Source organism: Salvelinus namaycush, chromosome 23 (assembly GCF_016432855.1).
Source record: "Salvelinus namaycush isolate Seneca chromosome 23, SaNama_1.0, whole genome shotgun sequence".
NCBI classification, from domain to species: domain Eukaryota; kingdom Metazoa; phylum Chordata; class Actinopteri; order Salmoniformes; family Salmonidae; genus Salvelinus; species Salvelinus namaycush.
In genome coordinates this window covers 43,133,446-43,159,915 of record NC_052329.1, presented here as the reverse complement: position 1 = coordinate 43,159,915, position 26,470 = coordinate 43,133,446, and the positions used below count along the sequence as shown (strand labels likewise).

At 43.6% G+C, this 26,470-nt stretch overlaps 1 protein-coding gene across 1 annotated transcript; it reads left to right on the top strand.

The window, feature by feature from the left end:
- The first annotated feature begins 10,631 nt into the window (after positions 1 to 10,631).
- On the top strand, positions 10,632 to 24,909 carry rpl35a (ribosomal protein L35a). Its single transcript, XM_038961674.1, has 5 exons — positions 10,632 to 10,703; positions 11,171 to 11,216; positions 16,521 to 16,673; positions 18,145 to 18,289; positions 24,529 to 24,909. The coding sequence occupies exons 2-5, from the start codon at positions 11,206 to 11,208 to the stop codon at positions 24,550 to 24,552; spliced, it is 333 nt and encodes a 110-aa protein (XP_038817602.1). The 5' UTR covers positions 10,632 to 10,703; positions 11,171 to 11,205; the 3' UTR covers positions 24,553 to 24,909.
- Positions 24,910 to 26,470: the final 1,561 nt, after the last annotated feature.

The following is a 26,470-nucleotide window of genomic DNA, read 5'->3' as shown; positions in this document are numbered from 1 at the left end:
TCATGGCTTGGTTTTTGCCCTGACATGCACTGTCAACTATGGGACCTTATATAGACAGGTGTGTGTCTTTCCAAATCATGTCCAATCAATTGAATTTACCTCAGGTGGACTCCAATCAAGTTGTAGAAACATCTCAAGGATGATCAATGGAAACAGGATGCACCCGAGCAAATGTTCTGAATACTTATGTAAATACGGTATTTATGTTTGTTATTAATACATGTTATCCAGTTTAGATTAAGGCTGTAACGTAACAAAATGTGGGAAAAGTCAAGGGGTCTGAATACTTTCCAAAGGCACTGTAACTCACCGTTTTAGCACGTTGTTGTGCCTTGTCAACAGCTATTCCTATGAGACGCTCGCGGAACAACGGCGATGAAGTAGGCATCGCCAACAACCGTTTCAACAGTCCCGAAGACAATCGTGTGTTCACCCTTCACAGTTTTCTCATCCTCCATCTCACTTTGACCAGCGTATGTGGCGGAGATCCCTTGAGAGTTCAGAACACGAACCTGATCCTCGGTTACTGACATCTGAGAAACCACCATCACCAATGATTTCTTCACTTTCATTTTCAATGAATCGCAGACTGCCGGCCACAGTTGATACACTAAACGTTTACCATTTACCTGTAGGTAGACATGCCAAAACGTCTCTTGTCTTTAGTAAATTAGTGTTAACGCAGAGGAGCTGTAATGCCTTCATCGACTATTTAAGGGATAATGCCCTCGAAGCCGGTGTTTGGATGATATATTCGTCTCGTCTGGCAAACCGTGCCAATATATCCTGCTAACACCGGCTTCCGAGGGCATTATCTGTTTTATACAATGGGTTACCAACATATTCAAATAATGAGTGACATATTTTCATTAAAAGCTTTATTTTTATGAATTAATTCATACTATTTCATACTTTGACGTGACTGTAAGTTAGCCGTAGTTGGCTAGCTAGCAAACAAGATATAGTCCCGACACAAATCTAGGGTTGCTACCCAAACCGGCTGGTCGTTCCTACTATCGGTTCGGTTGCCAGAGACGCGACCCAGTCGTTTGTTCTAAATGTTCCATTCCCATACTGGCTGGCAACGTTCTTATTGCTTACTAGCTAGCCAACTATGGCTAACGTACAGTCACATAAAACAGTGCAGCCAGAATGTTTAAGCGACATTTATCTGGATACTCTCGTCGGTCAGGGGAGCTACCCAACAACACATTTTTAAAACCTTTATTTAACTAGTCAGTTAAGAACAATTTCTTATTTACGCTGATGGACTACTGGGGAACTGCCTTGTTCGTGGGCAGAACGACAGACCTTGTCAGCTCGGGGATTCGATCCAGCAACCTTTCGGTTACTGGCCCAATGCTCTAACCACTTGGCTACCTGCCGCCCCACATTGAACACAATATTTTCAAACTGAAGCTGGAAAGACTGCAAACTAGCTGTACTTCATTTATTTTACCTTTATTCAATTTCATTTTTTTTTGCAAATATCCATAAAAATGATGCCAGCTGATTCATGATTTTGACCAGCTGAGAAACGCTGCCTGCCTTTTTGCCTGCCTGCCTTTCTGTCTCGTCCCTTTCTGTCTCGACACGTTCATTACTATGGGACAGAATTGAAACAATGTTGCAAATGTCGGAGAGCCATACAGCGAGGTTTATACAAATCTCCACTGTTAAACTAAATGTTAGTCTAAAATAAATGTGAGAATGTCTAGATGCTTTTTATAGAGAATATAAAGTGCCTGGCTGGGCTGAAGAGAGAGTGGATTTCACAGTCAGATGGAACAGAGTAAATAGGCATTTTAACGTCAGAGTTAATTTGATCATTTGTGGAATAGATACCTGGAATGCGCTTTTAACCAATCAGCATTCAGGATTAGACCCACCCGCTGTATAATTTGTGTATAGAGCAGAATTCAATTTCCCCCTCATTTTATCTTCAATGTTCAGCAACGTTGCAAACTAGCTAGCATCTGGAAGAACTATCTACAAAATGTTTCCTACCCGGTCGGTGACAGTGACGAACACGTACCACCAGACAGACCACCACAGATAGAAGACTTAAAGGCTCTTCATGGTTAATCTGATGTCTGCATTGGCTGTGCAGCATTTATCGTGATATGGCCTCTGCGTTGTGCCAGTAACCGAAAGGTAGCTGGATCAAATCCCCGAGCTGACAAGGTAAAAATCTGTCGTTCTGCCCCTGAGCAAGGCAGTTAAACCACTGTTCCCTGGGCGTCGAAGACGTGGATGTTGATTAAGGCAGCCCCCCGCACCTCTGTGATTCAGAGGGGTTGGGTTAAATGTGGAAGACACATTTCAGTTGAAGGCATTCAGTTGTACAACTGACTTGGTATCCCCCTTTCCTTTCATCCAGAAGCGGCGCTCCTAGTGGCCGGGGGCTTTAATGCAGAGAAACTTAAATCCGTTTTACCTCATTTCTACCAGCATGTGCAACCAGAGGGACAATAACTCTGGACCACCTATACTCCACACACAGAGATGCGTACAAAGCTCTTCCTCGCCCTCGATTTGGCAAATCTGACCATAATTATATTCTCCTGATTCCTGCTTACAAGCAAAAACTAAAGCAGGAAGCACCAGTGACTCGGTCAATAAGGAAGTGGTCAGATGACGCAGATGCTAAGCTACAGGACTGTTTTGCTAGCATAGACTGGAATATGTTCCGGGATTCTCCCGATGGCATTGAGGAGTACACCACACCAGTCACTGGGTTCATCAATCAGTGCATCGATGACGTCGTCCCGACAGTGACCGTATGCACAAACTCCAAACAGAAGCCATGGATTACAGGAAACATCCGCATTGAGCTAAAGGGCTGCCGCTTTCAAGGATCGGGACTCTAACCCGGAAGCTTATAAGAAATCCCACTATGCCCTCAGACAAACCATCAAACTGGCAAAGCGTCAATTCAGGACTAAGATCGAATCGTACTACACCAGCTCCAACGCTCTTTGGATGTGGCATGACTTACAAACTATTACACACTACAAAGGGAAGTACAGCCACGAGCTGCCCAGTTACACAAGCCTAACAGACGAGCTAAATTACTTCTATGCTTTCTTTGAGGCAATCAACACTGAAGCATGCATGAGAGCATCAGCTGTTCCGGACGACTGTGTGATCACGCTCTCCGTAGCCGATGTGAGTAAGACCTTTAAACAGGTCAACATTCACAAGGCCGCGGGGCCAGACGGATTACAAGGACGTGTACTCAGAGCGTGCACTGACCAACTGGCAAGTGTCTTCACTGACATTTTCAACATGTCCCTGACTGAGTCTTTAATACCAATATGTTTCAAGCAGACCACCATAGTCCCTGTGCCCAAGAACACTAAGGTAACCTGCCTAAAGGACCACCGGCCCATAGCACTCACATCTGTAGCCATGAAGTGCTTTGAAATGCTGGTCATGGCTCACATCAACACCATTATCCCAGAAGCCCTAGACCCACTCCAATTTGCATACTGCCCCAACAGATCCACAGATGATGCAATCATTGCACTCCACACTGCCCTTTCCCACCTGGACAAAAGGAACACCTATGTGAGAATGCTATTCATTGACTACAGCTCAGCGTTCAACACCATAATGCCCTCAAAGCTCATCACTAACCTAAGTACCCTGGAACTAAACACCTCCCTCTGCAGCTGGATCCAAGACTTCCTGATGGGCCGCCCCCAGGATGCTCGCCAGACACACTGTGGCACAGACCCCCTCTGCACACAGCTCTCTCTCCCGTCCCTCTCTCCGTTCACAGTGGCGGCAGCCGTCTGCAGTACAGGGCCGATGGGACATGGCGTCGGCGTTGGAGTGGCGTGCCCCTGCCCTGTGCACCACTGTGAAGTCATACGGCTGAAGCTCCTCGAACCAGGGTGCCACCTGCCCCTCTGGCTCTCTGAAAGACATGAGCCACTGGAGAGCAGAGTGGTCAGTCCTTACAGTAAAGGGCAGGCCACCCAGGTAGTACTTGAAGTGTTTGACGGAAGCCACAACAGCCAAGAGCTCCCGCCGGGTGACACAGCAGCGGCGCTCATGTTTGTCAAATGTTTTGCTGAAGTACGCCACCACTCTCTCCCCCTCTGGCCCCACCTGGGCCAGCACCCCACCCATGCCCACATTGCTCGCGTCTGTGTCCAGGATAAAGGGCAAGGTGAGGTCAGGGGGGGCGAGCACGGGGGCCTCGATCAGTGCACGTTTGAGGGTGTTGAAGGCCTCCTCACACTCCACTGTCCAAGTGAAAGCCTTGTCCTTCGGCAGCAGGCGGTTCAGGGGAGCAGCGACGCTTGAGAAGCCCCGTACAAACCTCCTGTAGTACGAGGCCAGGCCCAGGAAGCTCTTCAGCTGACGCTGGTCGGTGGGGGTGGGCCAGTCTCTGACAGCCCCTACCATGTCCTCCATGGTGCTGATCCCCTCCTTCCCCACTCGGTGGCCCAAGAAGGACACCTCTCTCCTCATGAAGTGGCACTTCTCGGGGTGGAGCTTCAGACCTGCGGCAGCCACCCTCTCCAGCACACGCCGTAGCGCCCCCAGGGCTGACTGGAAGGAGCTGCCATGGGCCAGGATGTCATCGAGGTATACCAGACACTGCTGTCGGGGAATGCCATCCAGAACCCTGTCCATCAAACTCTCAAAAGTAGCTGGAGCGTTGCACAGGCCAAAGCACAGGACCTTGAACTGCCAGTGTCGCAGTTTTGGCTCTGGCCTCTGGGGAGAGGGGCACCTGCCAGTAGCCACTGCGGAGGTCTAGTGAGGAGAACCAGGAGGACCCCCTAACCAGGTCCAGCGACTCATCGATACGTGGTATGGGGTATGAGTCCTTCCTGGTTACCTCATTCAGCCGCCTGTAGTCCGCACAGAACTTCAGCTTGCCCCCCTTCTTTGGAACCATGACGACTGGCGCCGCCCAGGGGCTGTCTGAGGGCTCGATGAAGTCTGCCCGCTGCATCTCCAACAGGGCCTTGTCTGCCGCCTCCTGGCGTGCCAGCGGGATACGGCGGGGACGCATCTTGATGGGTCGAGCATCACCTGTGTCGATCTCATGCTGCACCAGATGAGTCTGACCCACCTCTTCCTCACTCAGCGCAAAGCTTTCTCTGAATTCAAACAGCAACTGCCACAACCGTTCCTGCTGCTCGGGGTCAAGACCAACACAGTTCCTCCCCCATATCTCCCTCACTGCAGACAGTGTCCTCTCCTCTCCCATCTGGGGTAGCTGGGCTGGGGGGGCGCAGCCCGGGCTCACAGAGGGCTGTGTTGTGGAGGTAGCTGGGGGAATGTAACACACCGCCATAGGTGACAGGGGGGCTGGGGGAAAGTCACACACAGATGTGGGGGAGGGGGGCAGCCATGAGTCTCTGCTGCTTTAACTGTTGGAGTAAAGGGTTTGTTGGGTTGAGTGAATGTGACATTAGGGGGGGCATGGTGACTTCCGGCCCTCCCTGGAAGCTCAGTGTGCCCCTATTTAGGTCTAACTGGCAGCCTGTGCTCCTAAGAAAGTCCAACCCCAGGATACAAGGGTCCTGCACAGCCGCCACCCACACAGGATGACGCACAGTCCTGCCCCCTACTGTCAGAGTCATTATTCCCTTCCCTTTCATGGGTGCCAGCTCACCTGTGACTGTGCGGAGCTGCACAGTTGTAGGCTCACACTGAGTCCAACCTGGCACAATATCTGGCCTCACCAGGGTTACTGTGGACCCAGTGTCCACCAGGGCGGAGCAGTGCACCCCCTCCACAGTGACAGGGACATGACAAAAGTCCCCAACACAGGTCCGGCCCACCACAACAACAGGCTCTATCCGCTTGCCCTCGTCTGCTTCTGGGGGAAGTGGAGCCTTGCTTCCCCGTCTGTGCCGGTGGGCTCCTCCTGAAGAAGATGGTGGTTGGGATAGAAAACCAGGGGTCCGCACTACCCGGTCTATGCGGACCCCGAGCCGTTTCCCTGAGCTCTGGGGGACATGGGGCAATCCCGGCGCAGATGGCCTGGCTGGCCACAACCCCAGCAGACCCTGGGACCAGGGCGTGTGTTTCGTGCCGCCTGTAACGACACGGCACGAATTAGTTCTGTCATTTCAGCCACCCATGCAGGCTTTTCCAGCTCCGGGCTGCTCTGCCCCCCAGCTCGCATAGAGGGTCTGTCTCCCTGCACCCCCACCAAAGCCCCAGCCCACACCAGTTCCCTCTCCAAAGCCATCTCCAAGGCTATCTGCAATGACTCAGGATGAGCCAGCTGGGTCTGTATGCGCAGCTCCGTAGGAGAGAGCGCCCGTATGAACTGGTCCCGTGCTAGCTCGCACTGCACGGAGGGGGGCATGTGAGCATATGCCCGCCGAGAGAGGCTCTCAATGTCGTTAGCTAGCACCCGTAGAGGCTCTCCAGGCTGCCTGCGTCTATTACTCAGTTCGGAGCGCAGTAGCCCGGGCTGTACACACTGTCCATAGCGCCTCCTCAGTGCTCCCACTAAAGCACCATAATCACGTCTGTCCTCTGGGCTAATCAATATCAAACAGGCCAGAGCATCATCCGTGAGGCATAAAGCCAACTGCAGTGCCCTATCTACATTCGACCACCCCCTAAAATGAGCTAACAGTTCAAACTGAGCATGAACAGCTTCCCAATCCGCCTTACCGAAATACTTCGGGGTCTTAACAGATACGGACGCAGCCGGGAACTGGGCGCCGCAATGTTTGTTTACATCGTGAGCCCCAGATTCCTCCTCCCGCCGCGTCGACGTCACCCCTTCCGTCCGCCCACCAGAATCTGCGCGAAGCACAGTGGACGAAGCACTCATGCCCGCTTCAGCAGCCATCACTCTAACGTCCTCCCTCAAGCGGCCTCTGGGCTCCGACGCCCTGGCGATCTCCTCAGCCAGATCCTCCGACGTCCATGCACACGCACCTTGTGGCCATAATAGTCCCCTACCTCCACCTTCACTTTCGGATTCCCTCGAAGCATTTTCAACCCCGTTCTCACCTACGGTAGCTAGCCACAGAAGTCAGCTAGCTAGCTGGCTAACTTTTATCAAAGTTTTTACTTCTGACACCAATGTAATGACCTGACTAGATCATAAATGAGCAATTGTCCAGACAGAGGCTTGAGTTGACGAATTGACGGTTTATTTTTTTATATATTTTTTAATTTTATCCCCTTTTCTCCCCAATTTTCGTGGTATCCAATCGCTAGTAATTACTATCTTGTCTCATCGCTACAACTCCCGTACGGGCTCGGGAGAGACGAAGGTCGAAAGCCACGCGTCCTCCGAAGCACAACCCAACCAAGCCGCACTGCTTCTTAACACAGCGCGCCTCCAACCCGGAAGCCAGCCGCACCAATGTGTCGGAGGAAAAACCGTGCACCTGGCCCCCTTGGTTAGCGCGCACTGCGCCCGGCCCGCCACAGGAGTCGCTGGAGCGCGATGAGACAAGGATATCCCTACCGGCCAAACCCTCCCTAACCCGGACGACGCTAGCCCAATTGTGCGTCGCCCCACGGACCTCCCGGTCGCGGCCGGCTGCGACAGAGCCTGGGCGCGAACCCAGAGACTCTGGTGGCGCAGCTAGCACTGCGATGCAGTGCCCTAGACCACTGCGCCACCCGGGAGGCCCCTAAATTGACGGTTTATTAACCCAACTTTACACAGGCTACTGTTTGGCCGTAGCCCACGCCAAATAAATGAAAGATAACCACAAGCCAACCGTGAACTTCTCTGGTGAATGCCAGACATAAGAGAGAGAACAAAGGCTAAACCTGGTCTTAACTTCCAATGCTCCATCCCCCTGCCCAACCCCCCTCCACGCCACTCCGCCAACCGCCAGGACGCCCGGCATCAGAACATTCCAGGCATTCCCGTGATTGGCAGATAGCAGGTTGATTGGCATGTCGGACCCCGCGAACACTGGGTACTGGTAAGTACAACACAACCACCTACTAGCCTAACACATAACACACAGCTGACTGCACGGGTCGCTACAATATGAATAATCAAAAGATTTAAATGAATAGAATTAACTAATTCAAAGAACGAAAAAAATTAAAATAATAATATAGGCCTAAATGCTCAAGCGCACATTTGTTCTGACAGCCTCATCTGTTGTTCCTGTCAATCAGACACTCAGTGTCAACCAATGAACCAAAGATGCGTGAGGGAGGGCTGAGCCAACTCACTCAGTCACACACTTAACAGCCGAGGAGAGAGAGGAAGGACAGCTGTGTTAACAACAGCTGGAAAATGATTCGGAAGCACAGTAGCATTTGGATGCATTTTAATAATGTAGGCAATGTTAGAGCACAGTGTAGAATTTACCAAAACAAAATCTCATAAATCCGGTTCTACGCATAACCTACAACGGCATGTGCGAACTGTGCACCCAACTGTGAAGCTAGCTGTAGCGGAGCTTTGAGAAACTAGCGGGCCTGCTAGTGATAGTGGTGGAGCCAGCATCTCCACACGTGGAGATGTATCCACTCAGTCAAGTAGGCCTACTCCGCGACCCACAGCAACGCAGTCTTCAATGGACCAGTTTATGCCAAAGTCTGTCTGTAGCAAAACAAGGCCAAATTGATATTGCATTGGCTAAAATAATTGCCACCGATTTCCAGCCATTTTCGATCGTAGAGGACAGAGGTTTTAGAATGTATAGCAAGAGTCTAAATCCAATGTACACAATTCCAAGCAGGAAACCCCTTTCAAAATCACTTATTCCACAACCATACGAGAGCACACAGGCTTCGGTGCGGGAAAGAGTCCAAAAAGCTACTGCAGTTTGCCTTACCACTGACTGCTGGACATCAAGGGTAACCACTTCTTCTTACATGTCGTTTACATGTCACTTCATTGAAGACTTTTCGATGTCTAGCTGTCTTCTGGACTGCTTTGAGTTCAGCGACAGACACACCTCAGAGAACTTGGCAGAGGAACTGTTGAGAGTGGCCAGAGAATGGCAAGTAGATGGAAAAGGGGTCTGTTGTGTTAGCGACAATGCAGCTAACATAACCAAAGCCATGAAAATGTTCAAATGGACCCATCATCCGTGTCTTACCCACACAATCAACCTGATTGCTCTGAAGGGGATGAAGCTCACTGTGGACAAAGTGAAAGCAGCTGAGGAATACTTCCACAGGAGCACAGTAGGTGCTGAAAAACTAAAGTCTACACAACGCCGGATGGGGATGCCTGAGCTGAGGCCTAAACAAGACTGCACTACAAGGTGGAATTCAACATTTTATATGTTGAAGCGGTTTCTTGAGTCAAAGAATGTCATCATCTCTACCCTGGCCATTGTCAATGCACCTGTTGATGCTCTGACCCAAGAAAAATGGGAGGTGGTGGTGGAGGTGTGAGTCCTGGAACCCTTTGAGCAGGTCACTGTGGAGATCAGTGGAGAGAGGTACAGTCAGCAGTTATTACTTCATCATTATTTAATCCAGTATTATATATGTATATGAGCAGTAGATGAGAATGTAGTATCAGTAGACAAAACATGAACCTGAACTAATAAGTTACTGTTCTCTATTTTCAGCAATGTGACAGCCTCAAAAATGATACTCCTGTGTAAGGGTCTGCAGCGAATCACAGCCAGCCGCCAGAGAGAAGCAAATGTAACCACAGGACATGTGACAGAGTTGATGGACACCCTATGTTCATCAATTGACAGAAAGTTCCACAGAATGGAATATAATCACATGCTATCAGAAACCGCTGCACTTGACCCCAGGTTTAAGAAGTTAGCCTTCAGTGATGCCAGAGCGATTGATGAGGCTCTTCAAAGAATAACCTCAGCCTCAGGGAGGGACAGCACCAGCAGTCAGCTGGCTCAGGCACCAGGGCAACAGGAAGAAGAGGGATCAAATGGAGCAGAAGCACCAGCAGTAGTGCCATAAACGTCTGCTGTTTGGATGCTGTTTTACGAGAGAGCAACTGGGGATGCAGCACGAAAGAATCCCTCAGCAGATGCCATAATAGAGGTCCGATCCTATTTGGAGGAGCCCCTCCTCCAAACATCTGCAGATCCTCTGAGCTGGTGGAAGAACAAGGCCTCTGTCTACTTTTCTATTATTATGTTGTTCAGATTGTATTCGTTTTGAATTGTTACATTTATATGCACTTTGTTTATATACATTAAAAAAGTTTTACTTTAAATGCACATGTGTAATAGCATCCTTCTTTTTTACATTTATTTCAATTTGTGGGATGCTGCAGTTTTTCAAATTGTTATTTATTTTTCTTTGATATGGTGCAATATTCTATTATGCTGTTCAGATTGTATTCCTTTAGAATGGTTAGATTTATACGCACTTTGTTTATATACATTAAAAAGTTATACTTTAAATGCAAATGTTTAATAGCATTCTTTTTCATAAACCAATGCATTTTTACATACATTGTGGTTAAGGTAGAGTATGATTTCATTTAATAATTTAATTAGAATTGTTTTAACATCAATCATAGTCAAACTATCCCAAACTGTTTGACTTGAAAAAATACAAAACATGTTTTTTGTAAGAGCCGTTTGGGAGCCAAAAGAGCCGGCTCATTTTGGTAGCTGAGCCGAACGAGCCGGCTCACTGAAAAGAGCCGGAAAACCCATCACTATCATGCGCCTCTGTCGTCACCGACTACGTACATTTCCCAGCATTCCGTTCCAACTTCCTTTTCCTCCATTTTGCTAACAGTGCAGGTGAGAAATATAAATAGTCCATTTTATGAAATCGTAATGTCTACGTTATTAAGTCTACTTTTGGCATAAATGTACGTCATTTTAAAGATAAATATAATTACGCTTGTCATGTAATCTGTTTTTTGAGTCTGAGAGGTTGTGATGACGAAGATATAACTTGGATAGTTTAACGAAACTAATGGGCAAGCGCCGGACTGCAGGGATGAGGTTAACGAAATGCAACTCTAGTTAGCTTAAGTATTTCAATGTTAATTAGGATACAACAGTATTCCCTTATTTTGTGTGTTGGTGATTTAACGGACAAACACTACCACCGTGGCTAGTTAACGACAGCTATCTAGACCCAAGGAGATCTCGTTAATGTCCTAGTCTTTAACGTTTTTGAAGCTAGCTAACGTAAGCTATATAGTGTTGTAAGTTATCACGTTCACGTCGAGACCATAATACATGACATTTTTTCTCATCAGGTTTTTCCGTGCCTGGGAATAGACTCAGACTCAAGATGCCAGGAAGGTGAGTAGCCAATGTTAGTCTGCAACTATTAGTCGCGCATATTTTTCTATGGTGAGCAAGACCCCTTTCTGATTCGTGCCTGTCTGTGGACTAATCCATTGTGGAGGCCACGAGGATGGCACAGGCCATCACTAAGACATGTGATACTGAAATAGTATAGATTATGTAAAAATAATGGTGTAACACTAACTCTAAAATTGTCTTCTAACAAATATGCTTACCCAAACCGGACGCTCGTGCCCAAATTGATTTTGTTCCACCCCCAACACGGTCTCTGTTGCCATTTTTGTTGAGCAGGTGTTTCAATGCCATGACGGTATATTTCTCGAGTCAGTTGTTTGAATGAAGCTTGGCGTGTTGATGTTTCAAACATGTTCTCAAATGCCATTGAAATGGCAGCATCGGTATGAGAACCAGCACATTCTTGCGCATGCAATACGGCTTTCCTCAGTAGGAAATCCTCGTTGACCCACTGTGCTGTCAGACTCAGCATGCCCATGGGGCTGACATCGCTGGTCCAAATGTCAGTCGTGAAGCTAATAGCAGTGACGCCCAAAGCAAGTAGCTCATGGATGTGCGTTTCAACAGTACTGTGTAAAGCCGGTAGGGCAACATCTGAAAAATAGCGCCTACTTGCTAGTGTGTATTGGTGCTTGACCATTCGGCGAAAGCCAACATCGTCCACGGCAGAGAACGGTTGATTGTCAAAGGCAATGAATTCCATTATCTTGGCATTAATGGATTTCGCCTTTGAGTTGTCTCGCTGAAATGTTCTTACTTTTTCAAATGACTGCTCAACTTGTTTACTGCTCGATCCACACAGACATTTTTGGCTAGGTTAGGAATGCTGTGTTGCACATGTGGCGCTATATTTTTCGTGCCGGTATTACGTCATGGGCCTACGTTATATAGGTATGCACGTCAGCTTTGACATTGGTGTTGCACAGCAGCGTTAAACTGGACATCGGGCCGATGTTGGCATTTTTAGCTACTATCGTCCGATTCTGATATGCTTACCGATATATCGTGCATCCCTTAAGGAATCATGTATTAACCGAAAGTGTTAAACAAATCTAAATATATTTGAGATTCTTCAAAGTAGCCACCCTTTGCCTTTTACAGCTTTTCACACTCTTGGCATTCTTTCTACCAGCTTCACCTGGAATGCAATTCCAACAGTCTTGAAGGAGTTCCCACATATGCTGAGCACTTGTTGGTTTCTTTTCCTAACCTCTGCAGTTCAACTCATCCCAAACCAGCTCAGGTGGGCTGAGTTCGGGTGATTGTGGCGGCTAGGTCATCTGATGCAGCACTCATCACTCCTTGGTGAAATAGCCCTTAAACAGCCTGGAGGTGTGTTGGGTCATTGTCCTGTTGAGAAACAAATGATAGTGCCACTAAGTGTAAACCAGATGGGATGGCGTATCGTTGAAGAATGCTGTGGTAGCCATGCTGGTGAAGTGTACCTTGAATTCTAAATAAATCCATGACCGTTTCACCAGCAAAGCACCCCTATACTGTCATACCACCTCCGTGCTTCACGGTGGGAACCACTCATGTGGAGAGAATCCGTTCATCTACTCTGTCTCAAAAGACACGCCGGTTGGAACCAAAAATCTCACGTTTGGACTCATCAGACCAAAGGACAGATTTCCACCAGTCTAATCACATGTATTTATAAAGCCCTCTTTACATCAGCATATGTCACAAAGTGCTATACAGAAACCCAGCCTAAAACCCCTAACAGCAAGCAATGCAAATGTAGAAAAACAATGGCTAGGGAAGTTCTCCCTAGAAAGACAGAAACCTAGGAAGACACCAGGCTCTGGGGGGTGGCCAGTCCTCATCTGGCTGCCCCGGGTGGAGATTATAAGAGTACATGGCCACATAAGGCCAGATTGTTCTTCATCGTGTTCATAGAGGACCTGCAGCGTGAAATTATAGTGGTTGGCAGTCATTGTAAATAAGAATTAATTCTTAAATGACTTGCCTAGTTAAATAAGAGAGGGTGCAACAGGTCTACCTCAGGAGTAAATGTTAAATAAGAGAGGGTGCAACAGGTCTACCCCAGGAGTAAATGTTAAATAAGAGAGGGTGCAACAGGTCTACCCCAGGAGTAAATGTTAAATAAGAGAGGGTGCAACAGGTCTACCCCAGGAGTAAATGTTAAATAAGAGAGGGTGCAACAGGTCTATCTCAGGAGTAAATGTTAAATAAGAGAGGGTGCAACAGGTCTACCTCGGGAGTAAATGTCCATTGCTCATGTTTCTTGGCCCAAGCAAGTCTCTTCTTCTTATTGGGGTCCTTTAGTAGTTGTTTTTTTGCAGCAATTCGACCATGAAGTTCTGATTCACGCAGTCTACTCTGAACGTTTGATTTTGAGATGTCTGTGAAGAACTCTTTGAAGCATTTGTTAGGGCTGCAATTTCTGAGGCTGGTAACTCTAATGAACTTATCCTCCGCTGGGTTTTCCTTTCCTGTGGCGGTCCTCATGAGCCAGTTTCATCTTAGCGCTTGATTTTTGCGACTGCACTTGAAGAAACGTTCAACGTTTTTGAAATTTTCTGGATTGACTGACCTTCATGTCTTAAAGTAATGATTGACTGTCGTTTGTCTTTACTTATTTGAGCTGTTCTTGCCATAATATGGACTTGGTTTTTCACCAAATAGAGCTGTCTTCTGTATACCACCCCTGCCTTGTCACAACACAACTGATTGGCTCAAACGCATTAAGAAGGAAAGAAATTCCAGAAATTAACTTAACAAGGCTCACCTGTTAATTGAAATGCATTCCAGGTGACTACCCCATGAAGCCGGTTGAGAGAATGCCAAGTGTGCAAAGCTGTCATCGTGTCAAAGAGTGGCTACTTTGAAGAATCTCAAATATAAAATATATTTTGATTTAACACTTTTCTGGTTACTACATGATTCTATATGTGTTATTTCATAGTGTTGATGTGGTCACTATTCTACAATGTAGAAAATTGTACAAATAAAAACCCTTGAATGTCCAAACTTTTGACTAGTACTGTATATCTACAGAAATAAGACAGATCTTGTTTCTGTTGCCTGTTTGAGTGTTTAGCCTACTGATTCCGTGGCAAAAAGCCTAGGATAAATCAATTTCACAGATTTGGCTGTTTAGTCTTTGCTATGCTGTAATAAAGGCGTTGCAATTTTTTGTTGTTGCCCCCATTACAACAGACTGGTATTACTTATAATTGATTTATTACTTATCATTTATTCAGTGTTTACACTGTTCCAAACAGACAGAAAAATGATATTGTAATCTATCAGCACCTGTTTGTCACACGTAATATGCATGCAGCTCTCTCTATACCCTACTTGCTTTCCTTACAATTATTATTATGGTCATTATAATTTGAAGTTATCATTAGTAGGCTGTGTATAGTAGCCTTCTATAACCAACATTGAGCTGTAGGCCTAAGAGCGCATCCTGTTTAGTATTAATACGTAACTTCGTCCTATATTTCAATATATAGGCTACTGTATCAATCAATCATTACTTCATGCCATTACACTGCATACGAGACATTCGTGCTTTGAAATGGCTGAACAAAAAGTAAACCACGATTGCATGCAACTATTTTTAGTCTGCTGAAATAAAGGCTTTACATCTTTCTTTTTTGCGTTAACACTTTGGTACAATAGTTTTGTGTTTATGCTCAACTCGTCCTCCGCATCCATTTTGCTGTCGACATTACTGTTAACTAATTTAGTGATATCCCATAATGACAAAGTGAAACAGGTTTTTAGAAATGTTTGCAAATGTATTAATAAATAAATATGCCTTATTTACTTAAGAATTCAAACCTTTGCTATGAGACTCGAAATTGAGCTCACAGCAAAAACCAGCCATTACGTCAAAGCAATTGTCCATAGAGTTCCGAGACAGGGTTGTGTCGAGGCACAGATCTGGGGAAGAGTACCAAAAAATATTTGCAGCATATACAGTCCCCAAGAACACAATGGCCTCCATTATTCTTAAATGGAATAAGTTTAGAACCACCAAGGCTCTTCCTAGAGCTGGCCGCCCAGCTAAACTGAGCAATCAGTGGAGAAGGGCATTGGTCAGGGAGGTGACAAAGAACCCGATGGGCACTCAAACTGTGCTCCAGTTTGTCTGTGGAGATGGGAAGGTTCACCTTCCAACAGGACAATGCCCTTAAGAACACAGCCAAGACAACGCAGGAGTGGCTTCAGGACAAGTCTCTGAATGTCCTTGAGTGGCAGAGCCAGAGCCTGGACATGAACCTGATCGAACATCTCTGGAGAGACCTGAAAATAGCTGTGCAATGACACTCCCCATCCAACCTAACAGAGGTGAGAGGATCTGCAGAGAAGAATGGGAGAAACTCCCCAAATACAGGTGTGCCAAGCTTGTTGCGTCACCCAAGAAGACTCGAGGCTGTAATTGCTGCCAAATGTGCTTCAACAAAGTACTGAATAAAAGGGTCGGAATACTTTTTCACTTTTTTAAAAACCTGTTTTGGCTTTGTCATTATGGGGTATTGTGTGTAGATTGAGAGGGGGGGGGGAAGCAATTTTTTATCCGTTTTAGAAAAGGCTGTAATGTAACAAAGTGGAAAAGGGGAAGGGGTCTTAATACTTTCCGAATGCACTATAGGTCAGGCCCTATTGGTCACGTAAAGAGAGCAAGGATTGAGGAAATAAATGTTTTTCGTAAACCAATTAAGGGTTTCGATAACCGAAGAAACAAACTAAATGGCTTATTGTTTTAGCTAAAGCATGGACAGCGCAATAAATACTTGCTGTGGTGCCTTTTCGCTGCAGTAGGGAGGAGAACGAGACAACCTGGCGGCAGTCACACAGGCTTTTTAATTATTATTATTTATTTTTTACGTGTGACCATTAAGTCATTTGTGTCCATTATCATTAATCCGTGTGCTTAGAGCATCAGACAAGCTCGGTGTATGTTTTTATTTTATTGAAAGACCGTGTCTGTATATATGGGAAAAATAAGTTTAAACATTTAGACCAACCGATTGGTCAATAGAACAGGACGACGACTCAGTCGACCAAGATTTTTTTGTTGCTACTAGACATATTTGCGAGTCAGTGCTTAGTATGGTAAATGTTTCAAGCTAATTGATACTGAATTTTAAATGTTGGTTTAAAGTAGGTCGTTCAATTGTGCGTTGGTTGATTCTGCTGAGTGTTTAGGGTATATGGTTGGCTGACTGGATTACTATGGCTCCAGGATGTGGGACTGATGATACACCGGTTGTGTGCTCTGGTTTATGCATTCTTTTAATATTTCAGACTGTGGAGCAAGGCCATCTTTGCCGGGTACAAGCGTGGCCTAAGGAACCAGCGGGAGCACACAGCCCTGCTGAAGGTGGAGGGAGTGTACACACGGGAGGAGGTTGACTTCTACCTAGGCAAACGCTGTGCTTACGTCTACAAGGCTAAGAAGTAAGTTTTACATCTTCTGTCTCATTGCGAATTTCAACTAAGGACACCCCAGTTTTTTACCAAAAAGGCGGACTTTTGCGTTTCCACCTACATGGGTCGTGGCCTCAGTGGACCTGCTTTGACTTGGAGCTGCTGGTACTTTCAGCTGGCATTTACATAGCATTTAAATCGCTATGAAAACAGTTAACCAAAAATAACACGACCCCAATAGAATTCTAGAATGCTGCTGTAGATTACTGAGAATAAGATAAAGCTCATTTTCTCAGACAGCTCGAAAACAATTAACAAATTACAATTAAACTTAGTTTTAAAGAGCACACCCTCTTCTTTAATAACAATTGGAGTAAATGTCATCAAATTACTCACTTAAAATATACCAAGTATATATTATACTAGTAATATTGATATGTAAATAATAATTGTTTACATATCAACACCCCCCCAAAAAAAAAAAATAATAATAATAAAATAAAAAAAATAATAATAATAATAATTGTTATGTGACCAGAGGACAATATTCAGAAACTATTTCAAAACCCACACAAAGTAGGCTATTTGACTGCTATTCTTACTTCTGTAAAAATGCAAACAACTATTCAGAGACTATTTCAAAATGTAGATAACCTCAATAAGATTTTGTACCGGCTAGGCCTGACACAATGTAGAAATAGTAGCCTACTTTGACAACTCAGTGAATATAACAAGTATTAGAGACCGATAAAGAGAGAAGATACAAAACACAACTTTTCAGAGACTAAAGATTTGTAGGACAAATACATATTTCACAATGCTACTTCAGTCTTTGCATTCAGCGTACATGTCATGGAACTTATGGGAGCATGGCCAGCAAAGTGGCACATAAGACTACCCAAAGGAGGTTTCCACATATCTCTCTCACTCTGACATGCGTCCACTCAGGATGCACATCACACACCCTCTATCTAGCCAGCTTTAAACTTCACCTGCTTTCATATGAGTTCCAACTCAGTCCCCACGCCCTGGTGCCACACTCTTGGCTCCCCTCTTCCTGCCTCTAGACATATCACAAAGTGAATGCACAAGCTGCATTTGAATGCCTTCAGGAACCAGTGGTTACTGGGAATGGGCCTTTAGAGGGACCCCCACACAATGTATGCATTTATGATGTAAATGTTGAGAATCCCCAGAACACATACTTCCACCATTTCTGCCTGTGTCAAACATTGTAATAGCTCCTCAATTGGTCAAGATGGTCAACCCTGCCCATTTTTTTTTTCTTTTTTTCTTGTTGTAATCCATTAAAAGATAGACAGAAGTTCCTACCACTTTTAAAAACAACTCCAAAACCACTCACTTGAGCCTGTGTGGTTGAATGGTGGGACTTGGGGCAGACACGCTATTAATATTTTTGCAGTTTGAGTTATGTTCTTGTTTTAATTTAGTTCCATGACACAAGACTGAATCTGCTCACTGTCTCCTTCAATCTCATCAGGAACACAGTGACGCCTGGTGGCAAGCCCAACAAGACGCGGGTAATCTGGGGAAAAGTCATGCGCGCTCATGGCAACAGTGGAATGGTGCGGGCCAAGTTTAGCAGTAACCTCCCAGCAAAGGCCATGGGACACAGAATCAGAGTGGTGAGTGGTACCTTCTTCTGCTCTTCCCTGATGATTAGCGCAAGTTTTCTTCCAGACCCAGCAGGCAGTCCAGTTTTGGTCTAGCCCTGCACAGCCCCCTTTTTGCACTGTGCTGGGTTCGAGCAAAAACTAATACAGCTCAAAGGAAGTGCTATGAGCCAACAGTATAGAATATTGTTTTATCCCTACACAACCGCACCCGATTTAAACTACACAGCCGTAGACTTTTGATTACTTAATTCAGGTGTGCTTTTTGTAGGGCTTGAACAACAATGTCTAATATCAGAGGTACTTTAGGAATGATTTTGGATATACTTTAACTTTTGTTAGTTCAAGGAACTACCATGTAATTCCAGATCTCCTCTTAAAAAATATATTGTCAGGGGAAAAGGCCTGTTCAGTGGTTTAATCTTTGGATGAAAAGTACGTGGCTTTGTATGCAACATCTATTACAAATAACTTGTAGAACGGCAAAGTGGTTCAACACGTTTGTTTTTTAACCACCTTTGAGCAGGCAAATTACTTTACTAACCTTTGCCTGCCCATAGTTGTTTAAAATCACATGATGCACTCTAGATGTCTTCAGTATCTCTCGATTATGTCGTTGTGTAACAACTTGTTTTCTATCTTTTTGACTATGAAAGATAGAAACCCACTGTTTCCTACAGCTTATTAACCTGACCAGTCTTGCTGCAGTCCAGTTCTGGTGTGCAAGGGCTGCAGACAGTGGCCACGTCTAAATACCCATACTAGCGCAGGGCTCGACATGTTGAAAGAATATAGATTGAAGGCTAAAAGCCAGTCATGTTTGAAAAATGTAAGGAGGGTTAATTATCATTAACCTGTTTGACTGCAGCGTTCCGCTAGCGGAACTCCTCCCACATTCCACTGAAAAGGCAGAGCGCGAAATTCAAAAAATATCTTTTAGAAATATTTAACTTTCACACATTAACAAGTCCAATACAGCAAATGAAAGATACACATCTTGTGAATCCAGTCAACATGTCCGATTTTTAAAATGTTTTACAGCGAAAACAGCACGTATATTTATGTTAGCTCACCACCAAATACAAAGGACAGACATTTTTCACAGCACAGGTAGCATGCACAAAGCCAACCTAACTAACCAAGAACCAACCAAACTAACCAAGAAACAACTTCATCAGATGACAGTCTTATAACATGTTACACAATAAATCTGTTTTGTTTGAAAAATGTGCATATTTGAGGTATAAATCAGTTGTACATTGCAGCTACCATCACAGCTACCGTCAAAAATAGCACCGAAGCAGCCAGAGCAATTATAGAGACCAACGTGGAATAACTAAATACTCATCATAAAACATTTCTTAAAAATACACAGCGTACAGCAAATGAAAGACACAGATCTTGTGAATCCAGACAATATTTCAGATGTTCTAAGTGTTTTACAGCGAAAACACAATATAGCGTTATATTAGCTTAGCACAATAGCAAACATCACAATAGCATTGATTCAAGCCAAACATAGCGATGACGTATAAACCACCAAAAGATATTAATTTTTTCACTAACCTTCTCAGAATTCTTCAGATGACAGTCCTATAACATCATATTACACAATGCATATAGAGTTTGTTCGAAAATTTGCATATTTAGCGCCACAAATCGTGGTTATACAATGAGAAAAGTAGCAAAGCTGCCCAGAAAATGGCAGGAGAAATCTTTGAAGAGGCACCTATTCTAATCAGTAACTATTCCAAAACTTGACTAAAAAATACAGGTTGGACAGCAATTGAAAGACAAATTAGTTCTTAATGCAATCGCTGGGTTACATTTTTAAAATTAACGTTACTTCAAGCATACAGCGTGCGCTAAAGCGAGACCGCACCATAATTCATGGCGGAATTATTATCTGACATTTGTCAACATAAGTACGAATTAACAGCATAAAGACTGCTTACTATTAGCTGAGCTTCCATCAGAATCTTGGGCAAGGTGTCCTTTCTCCAGAACAATCGTCTTTGGGTTGAAAGATGTCATCTTGTCCTGTCGAAATAGCCGCGAATGTTAGCCACCCACTGGAGAGGTGTCCAACTCGTGAACGCGCATCACAAAGAAATCCAGGAAAATCGCAATAAACTGCTATAAGTCGGTTTAAATTAACTACCTTGTGATGTCTTTAACACCTATAACGAATAAAAACATGACCGGAGATATAGAACTACTAAAACGAAAGCGTTTGCAGGACGCCATTGTGATGTCTTCATGCGTCAGGCGCACTGTTGAAAAGGACGGTCCTTCCGTTCCACGGTCTATATATAGGGCCCAGATTGTGCAATCCACTCCATTCAAATTCTCCCCGCTTACTGACATCTAGAGGAAGGCGTATGCAGTGCATGTAGCCCCATAGCTTACATTGGGACTTATAAACTGACCCCAGAACAGGGACCTCGATTTCTGAAATCTCACTCCCTGACAGGAAATGTGCTGCAGAATGAGTTCTGTTTCACTCAGAGAAATAATTCAAACGGTTTTAGAAACTAGAGAGTGTTTTCTATCCAATAGTAATAATAATATGCATATTGTACGAGCAAGAATTGAGTATGAGGCCGTTTAAATTGGGAACGATTTTCCCCCAAAGTGTAAATAGCGCCCCCTATCATCAACAAGTTAATGTCGAAAGGCTTGATTCATTCGACATACTCGAGGCATGGTTCATTTAGATCAAATGGTCATGACCAGAGACTGAAGGACAGTGTTTTCCTGCTAATTGCATTTAGGAACATTCACGCATTGTTAGGCTTATAATATGAAGAAATTTAAACTTGATCAATATTTTAAGATAAACTGTCTAATCTGTTGCATCAGCCTCGTTGCTTTAAAAAAAAAACATAGTTCTATGAATTTTGTATCTGTCGTTCCAGTCTATTTTGAACCGTAGACATGTTTTTTATTTTTATTATTGTCCCAGGGACAACGGAACGCCGCTAATTTTGAGCTTGGAAGGAATTGTTTTATGGAATTGTTTTAAGATGGTCATAATATGGATCATTTAGCTATTTGATTTTCAGTTTTAGCACCCCTTTAGGTAGCCCAAAATGATTTGATAAAATATTGAATTTGGCGTTTACTACTATATTTATAGAAATGCATTGAATAAAACATTCATAAATGGTAAAAGACAGTCCAAAAATAATCTTACGTTTAAGTCTGTCCTATATCTAGGAGATATAAGAAAGCTCAGGATTTTTAAAATAATTTCTTTACACTATTTAACAACTCCTTTTTTGGTTAGGCACTAAACTACCTCAATACTTCCATTTATTGTTATTTTAACTGTAACCTTAAGATGAGTCCCATGACACTTTTGGGGGTCGTAGAGCAAAACTGATCCCATTTTCCATATAGTAGTCATAATAGTTTGTGGGCCAAACTGTTCGTACAGTACACGTTTTCGTGAAAATATTTATTTTCAGGACGACTCATAGTCTGACAAACACTGCTTTTGCCCGGCTGCCTTCCACTGCAGATGTGGAAGGCCGCCATAGATGGATGCGAATTGAGACACAGCCCATGCAAAGAAACATATCTAACTTAAACTGACGGATTTTGTTAGTGCTTTTTTGATTGACGCACTGGTCCATCAATCGATTCTAGGGGTTTTAAAAGGGGCAGTTGTTGTATTTTGAGACACGCTTGCAAATCCAATAAGCAGAGGGTAGCCTACATTTTTGTCTGATTTTCTATGGGGGAAAAATATAGTAATGCATTTTATTTTTGAAAAGTGGTTCCTTGCTTGCTGATGAAAAAATTGTATCGTGGACCATTTTTTGGGTTGGACAAGTTGAAGAAAAAAAAAAAAAAAGAATCTGTCCTACTTGTCAAGAGGACAAGTGGCAGAAGTTAATTGTCAAGCCCTGTAGGGTACTAAATTGTGTGTATATTTTTTTATTTTGCCTTTATTTAACTAAGCAAGTCAGTTAACTTCATATGGCTGCAATCCCGCTAACGGGATCGATATGACAAACAGCCAGTGAAAATGCAGGGTGCCAAATTCAAAAAGCAGAAATCTCATAATTAAAATTCCTCAAACATACATGTGTCTTATATCATTTTAAAGGTAATCTTGTTGTTAATCCCTCCAAAGTGTCCGATTTCAAATATGCTTTTCGGCGAAAGCACTACAAACGATTGTTAGGTCACCACCAAACCACAATAAGCACAGCCATTTTTCCAGCGAAAGATAGCTTTCACAAAAAGCAGAAATAGAGAGAAAATGAATCGCTAACCTTTGATTATCTTCATCAGATGACACTCATAGGACTTCATGTTACACAATACATGCCTGTTTTGTTTGATAACGTTTATATTTATATAAAAAAATCTGAGTTTACATTGGCGCGTTACATTCACTAGTTCCAAAAACATCAAGTGATTTTGCATAGCCACATCGTTTCAACAGAAATACTCATCATAAATGTAGATGATAATACAAGTTATACACATGGAATTATAGATATACCTCTCCTTAATGCAACCGCTGTGTCAGATTTTTTTTAAATTTATTGCGGGAAAAGCAAACTATGCAATAATCTGAGACGGCGCTCAGAACAATAGCCAAATTAGCCGCCATGTTGGAGTCACCAGAAAATACATGATAAATGTTTCCTTACCTTTGATGATATTCATCAGAATGCATTCCCGGGAATCCCTGGTCCACAAATGCTTGATTTGTTCGATAATGTCTGTTATTTATGTCCAATTAGCTACTTTGGTTAGCGCGTTTGGTAAACAATTCCAAAGTAATTCCAAAGTCACAGAGCGCGTCCACTATTACGTGACAATGTCCAAAAGTTCCATAACAGTCAGTAGAAACATGTCAAACGGTGTATTGAATCAATCTTAAGAATGTTGTTAACATACATCTTGAATAACGTTCCAACCGGAGAATTACATCGACTTCAGTTGAGCGATGGAACAGAGCTGCTTATCACGTGAATGCGCGTGGTCAAAGCATGGTCAGCTCGTGGCAGTCGGCCCCCCTTCACATTAGAGTCATCAGACAAAGTTCTGTTGACATCTAGTGGAAGCCGTAGGAAGTGAAAACTCATCCATATCTTGCTGTAATTTCAATGAGAGCTTGGTTGAAAATATGGCACCCCCAGAAGAAATCCAAACAGGAAGTGGAACTTCTCAGGTTTTTGCCTGCCATATGAGTTCTGTTAGTCTCACAGACATAATTCAAACAGTTTTAGAAACTTCAGAGTGTTTTCTATCCAATACTAATAATAATATGCATATATTAGCAACTATGACTGAGGAGCAGGCCGTTTACTCTTGGCACCTCTGTGCACCTTTCATCCAAGCTACTCAATACTGCACCTGCAGCCATAAGAAGTTTTAAGAACAAATTAATATTTACAATGACGGCCTAGGAGTGGGTTTAACTGCCTTGTTCAGGGGCAGAACGACAGATTTTTACCTTGTCAGCTCGAGGATTCGATCTGGCAACCTTTCGGTTACTAGTCCAACGCTCTAACCACTAGGCTACCTGCCGCCCCATAAGCGCTGCTTGTCGGCTGTTGTCAAGCATGGGAGTAGGTAAAGACTAGTTAATTCTACTACATCAAACGCCAAAATGAGTATGCAGTTTAAGTATATAGTACGCTAGTATGGGTATTCGGACATGTCCAGTGACTGGTTGTGTATGAGGCCAGCTGGGACGTGCTGAGAACCTTTAAAAAATGTTTTTCAGATGTTGGGGTGGTGCTGTAGATCATACATTTTATGTTGAAAAGGGTGGGATTTCCCTGAAAGGCACTTGGCCTATAGGCATGTCGGTTTCCTTTAAATGTTTAATTGGCAGTGTTACACCGTGTGACACTACTTATTATTGCTGTGCATCTGTGTTGCGGGGAGAAACAATGTACTACTGAAGCTACAAACGCTTTGGGAAACCCACTGCTGAAAAATAAAGGATTTGTTTTCCTTACAAAAGTTAAAGCAAAAATAATCACTATCCTTTTCATTAGTTTTATTTAAAATCTACGTAATGGATTGTTTTTAGTGATAAGAATGATGTAGGCCCCATTTTAATACTTACCCTCTCCACCTTTCCTGTATGACCACTACATATTGGGCAAGTGCTTGGAAAAACATCTGGAAGAGCCAATTTCCCACTCACTGTATGGCTGTGGTTTGTATTGATTTGGTGCCTATGAACTCCACTCACTGCTCTCTCTGCTTTTGTCTTTCAGATGCTGTACCCATCTCGTGTGTAATGTGCTGTTTTTGTGTACATACAATAAACAAGTCAGGTCCACAATTTGTGTTCTGTGTTCTCTTGGCAGTTGGAGGGTGGGAATCCATCACTGGCCTCTACGGTAGAATGGCATGGGGGAGGGGTGAACACATTGTTATTTTCAGGGCTATACAATATGAATTGTTTTGTTAACCTTCATTCTTTCTTGACCAGTCAAGTGTTTTTACACAAAAACAAGTTACTGTTGTGCTTTCTGAATAGTGCTGGAATTTGAGGATTAAACTCAAGAAAATTAAGATTGGACAAAGGTCAATGTCTTTTTGTTGGTTTAATCAGGGGAAATAATTTTGCCTTGCTAATAAATTATTCATATGCACAGTTGGGTAACAGGATCTCATTTCTAAACCTCAGGGATTGTTACTTCATAGTATTAGTTTAAAACCTCAAATGTTTTAATGCCGGACAGGGTACTCTTTGTGCACAGATCTAAATTCTGTTCCTCAGTGTTTCAAAGATGGCTATGGTGTCAAAAACATACAAAAATATATTGACAAAACATGGATGTCCAGGATTTGTTATGGGGGTGCCAAGTCTCCATGACTCAAACCTCTAGTTTGCAATTGGCACCTGTACTTAATTGTTTCAATAAGACTAAACTATCAACTATTTTTTTCACTGCTTCATTGCTAAACTTGGCACATCATTTAATTAAAATTGACTGTATTGCAATCCAGATGTGCTGACCAGCGTTATTATTTCTTGAGAGGAAAAACCCAGCGGCACATTCAAAAGTTATCATACATATGAAAAGATTACAAGAGGAGCAAACTGCTGTTTAAGCCCAAATCAAACTAATATTGTATTTTTGATGACGATTGTACTGAGATATACAGTTCAAGTAAGCAAATCAGTCAATTGAAATGAATTTATTAGGCCACTGATACTGGATTTCACATGACTGGGCAGGGGCGCAGAATCCTGCAGGTGGAGGTCCTGGGCTGGTGTGGTTACATGTGGTCTGCGGTTGTGAGGCCGGTTGGAGGTACTGCCAAATTTTCTAGAACGACATCGGATAAATGGCGTGGGTCGTTTTGTAGCGTAGAAATGTGAGATTATGATCTTCCTAATGCTAAGTAGACAAGTTAAAGATTTAGTTCATAATGTATTGGGCTGTACGCTAAGGTTTCAGTCAAATGGGATATATATTTAGCAATTGCAGCCTACCTGTTTTCGATCGCATATAGCCGAGGCAGGCTGGGCTGAAACTCGAGGACTATGATTTCAAGAGGTTAAACTGTTATGTAGAAAGTACTATGGCTCCCATAGAGCCAACCTGGTCTTAAGAGCGTTTCGTATTCTGTATGTAAATCCGAGATACTCCATTTGATATGGTTGCATAAGACCGATGGTTACTTAAACCAAAAATGAAAGGAAGATGGTTGGTCAGGGCATGTGTATAAGGTCTGGGTGGATGGGCGTGCGTATAACGCGAACATCTTGCAACCCAAAGGTTGAGAGTTAGAATCTCATCGCGCACAACTTTAGCATTTTATGCCATTAGCAACTTTTCAACTACTTTCTACTTTGCAAAGACTTAGCATGTTAGCTAACCTAACTCCTAAACGTACTCCTAGCCTAGCTAACTTCAGCCACCTAGCTAGAATTTGTAACAAATGTTTAGCAAATTTGTAACCTATAATAGGAAATGGGTGATGGACATCCACAAATTAATACATATCATACTAAAGTATCTCGGATTTACATACAGAACAATACGAAATGCTCTGAGACTAGGTTGGGAGGACATAAGGTGAGTCAAAAGGAACACAATATAAATGGGCAACATGGCGAATATGACAACTTTTTATATAGATTCTAATGACTTAAATTGGTATACACTACTCGGTGTTTGTGAATTTACGCTCTTTGCACTCAAA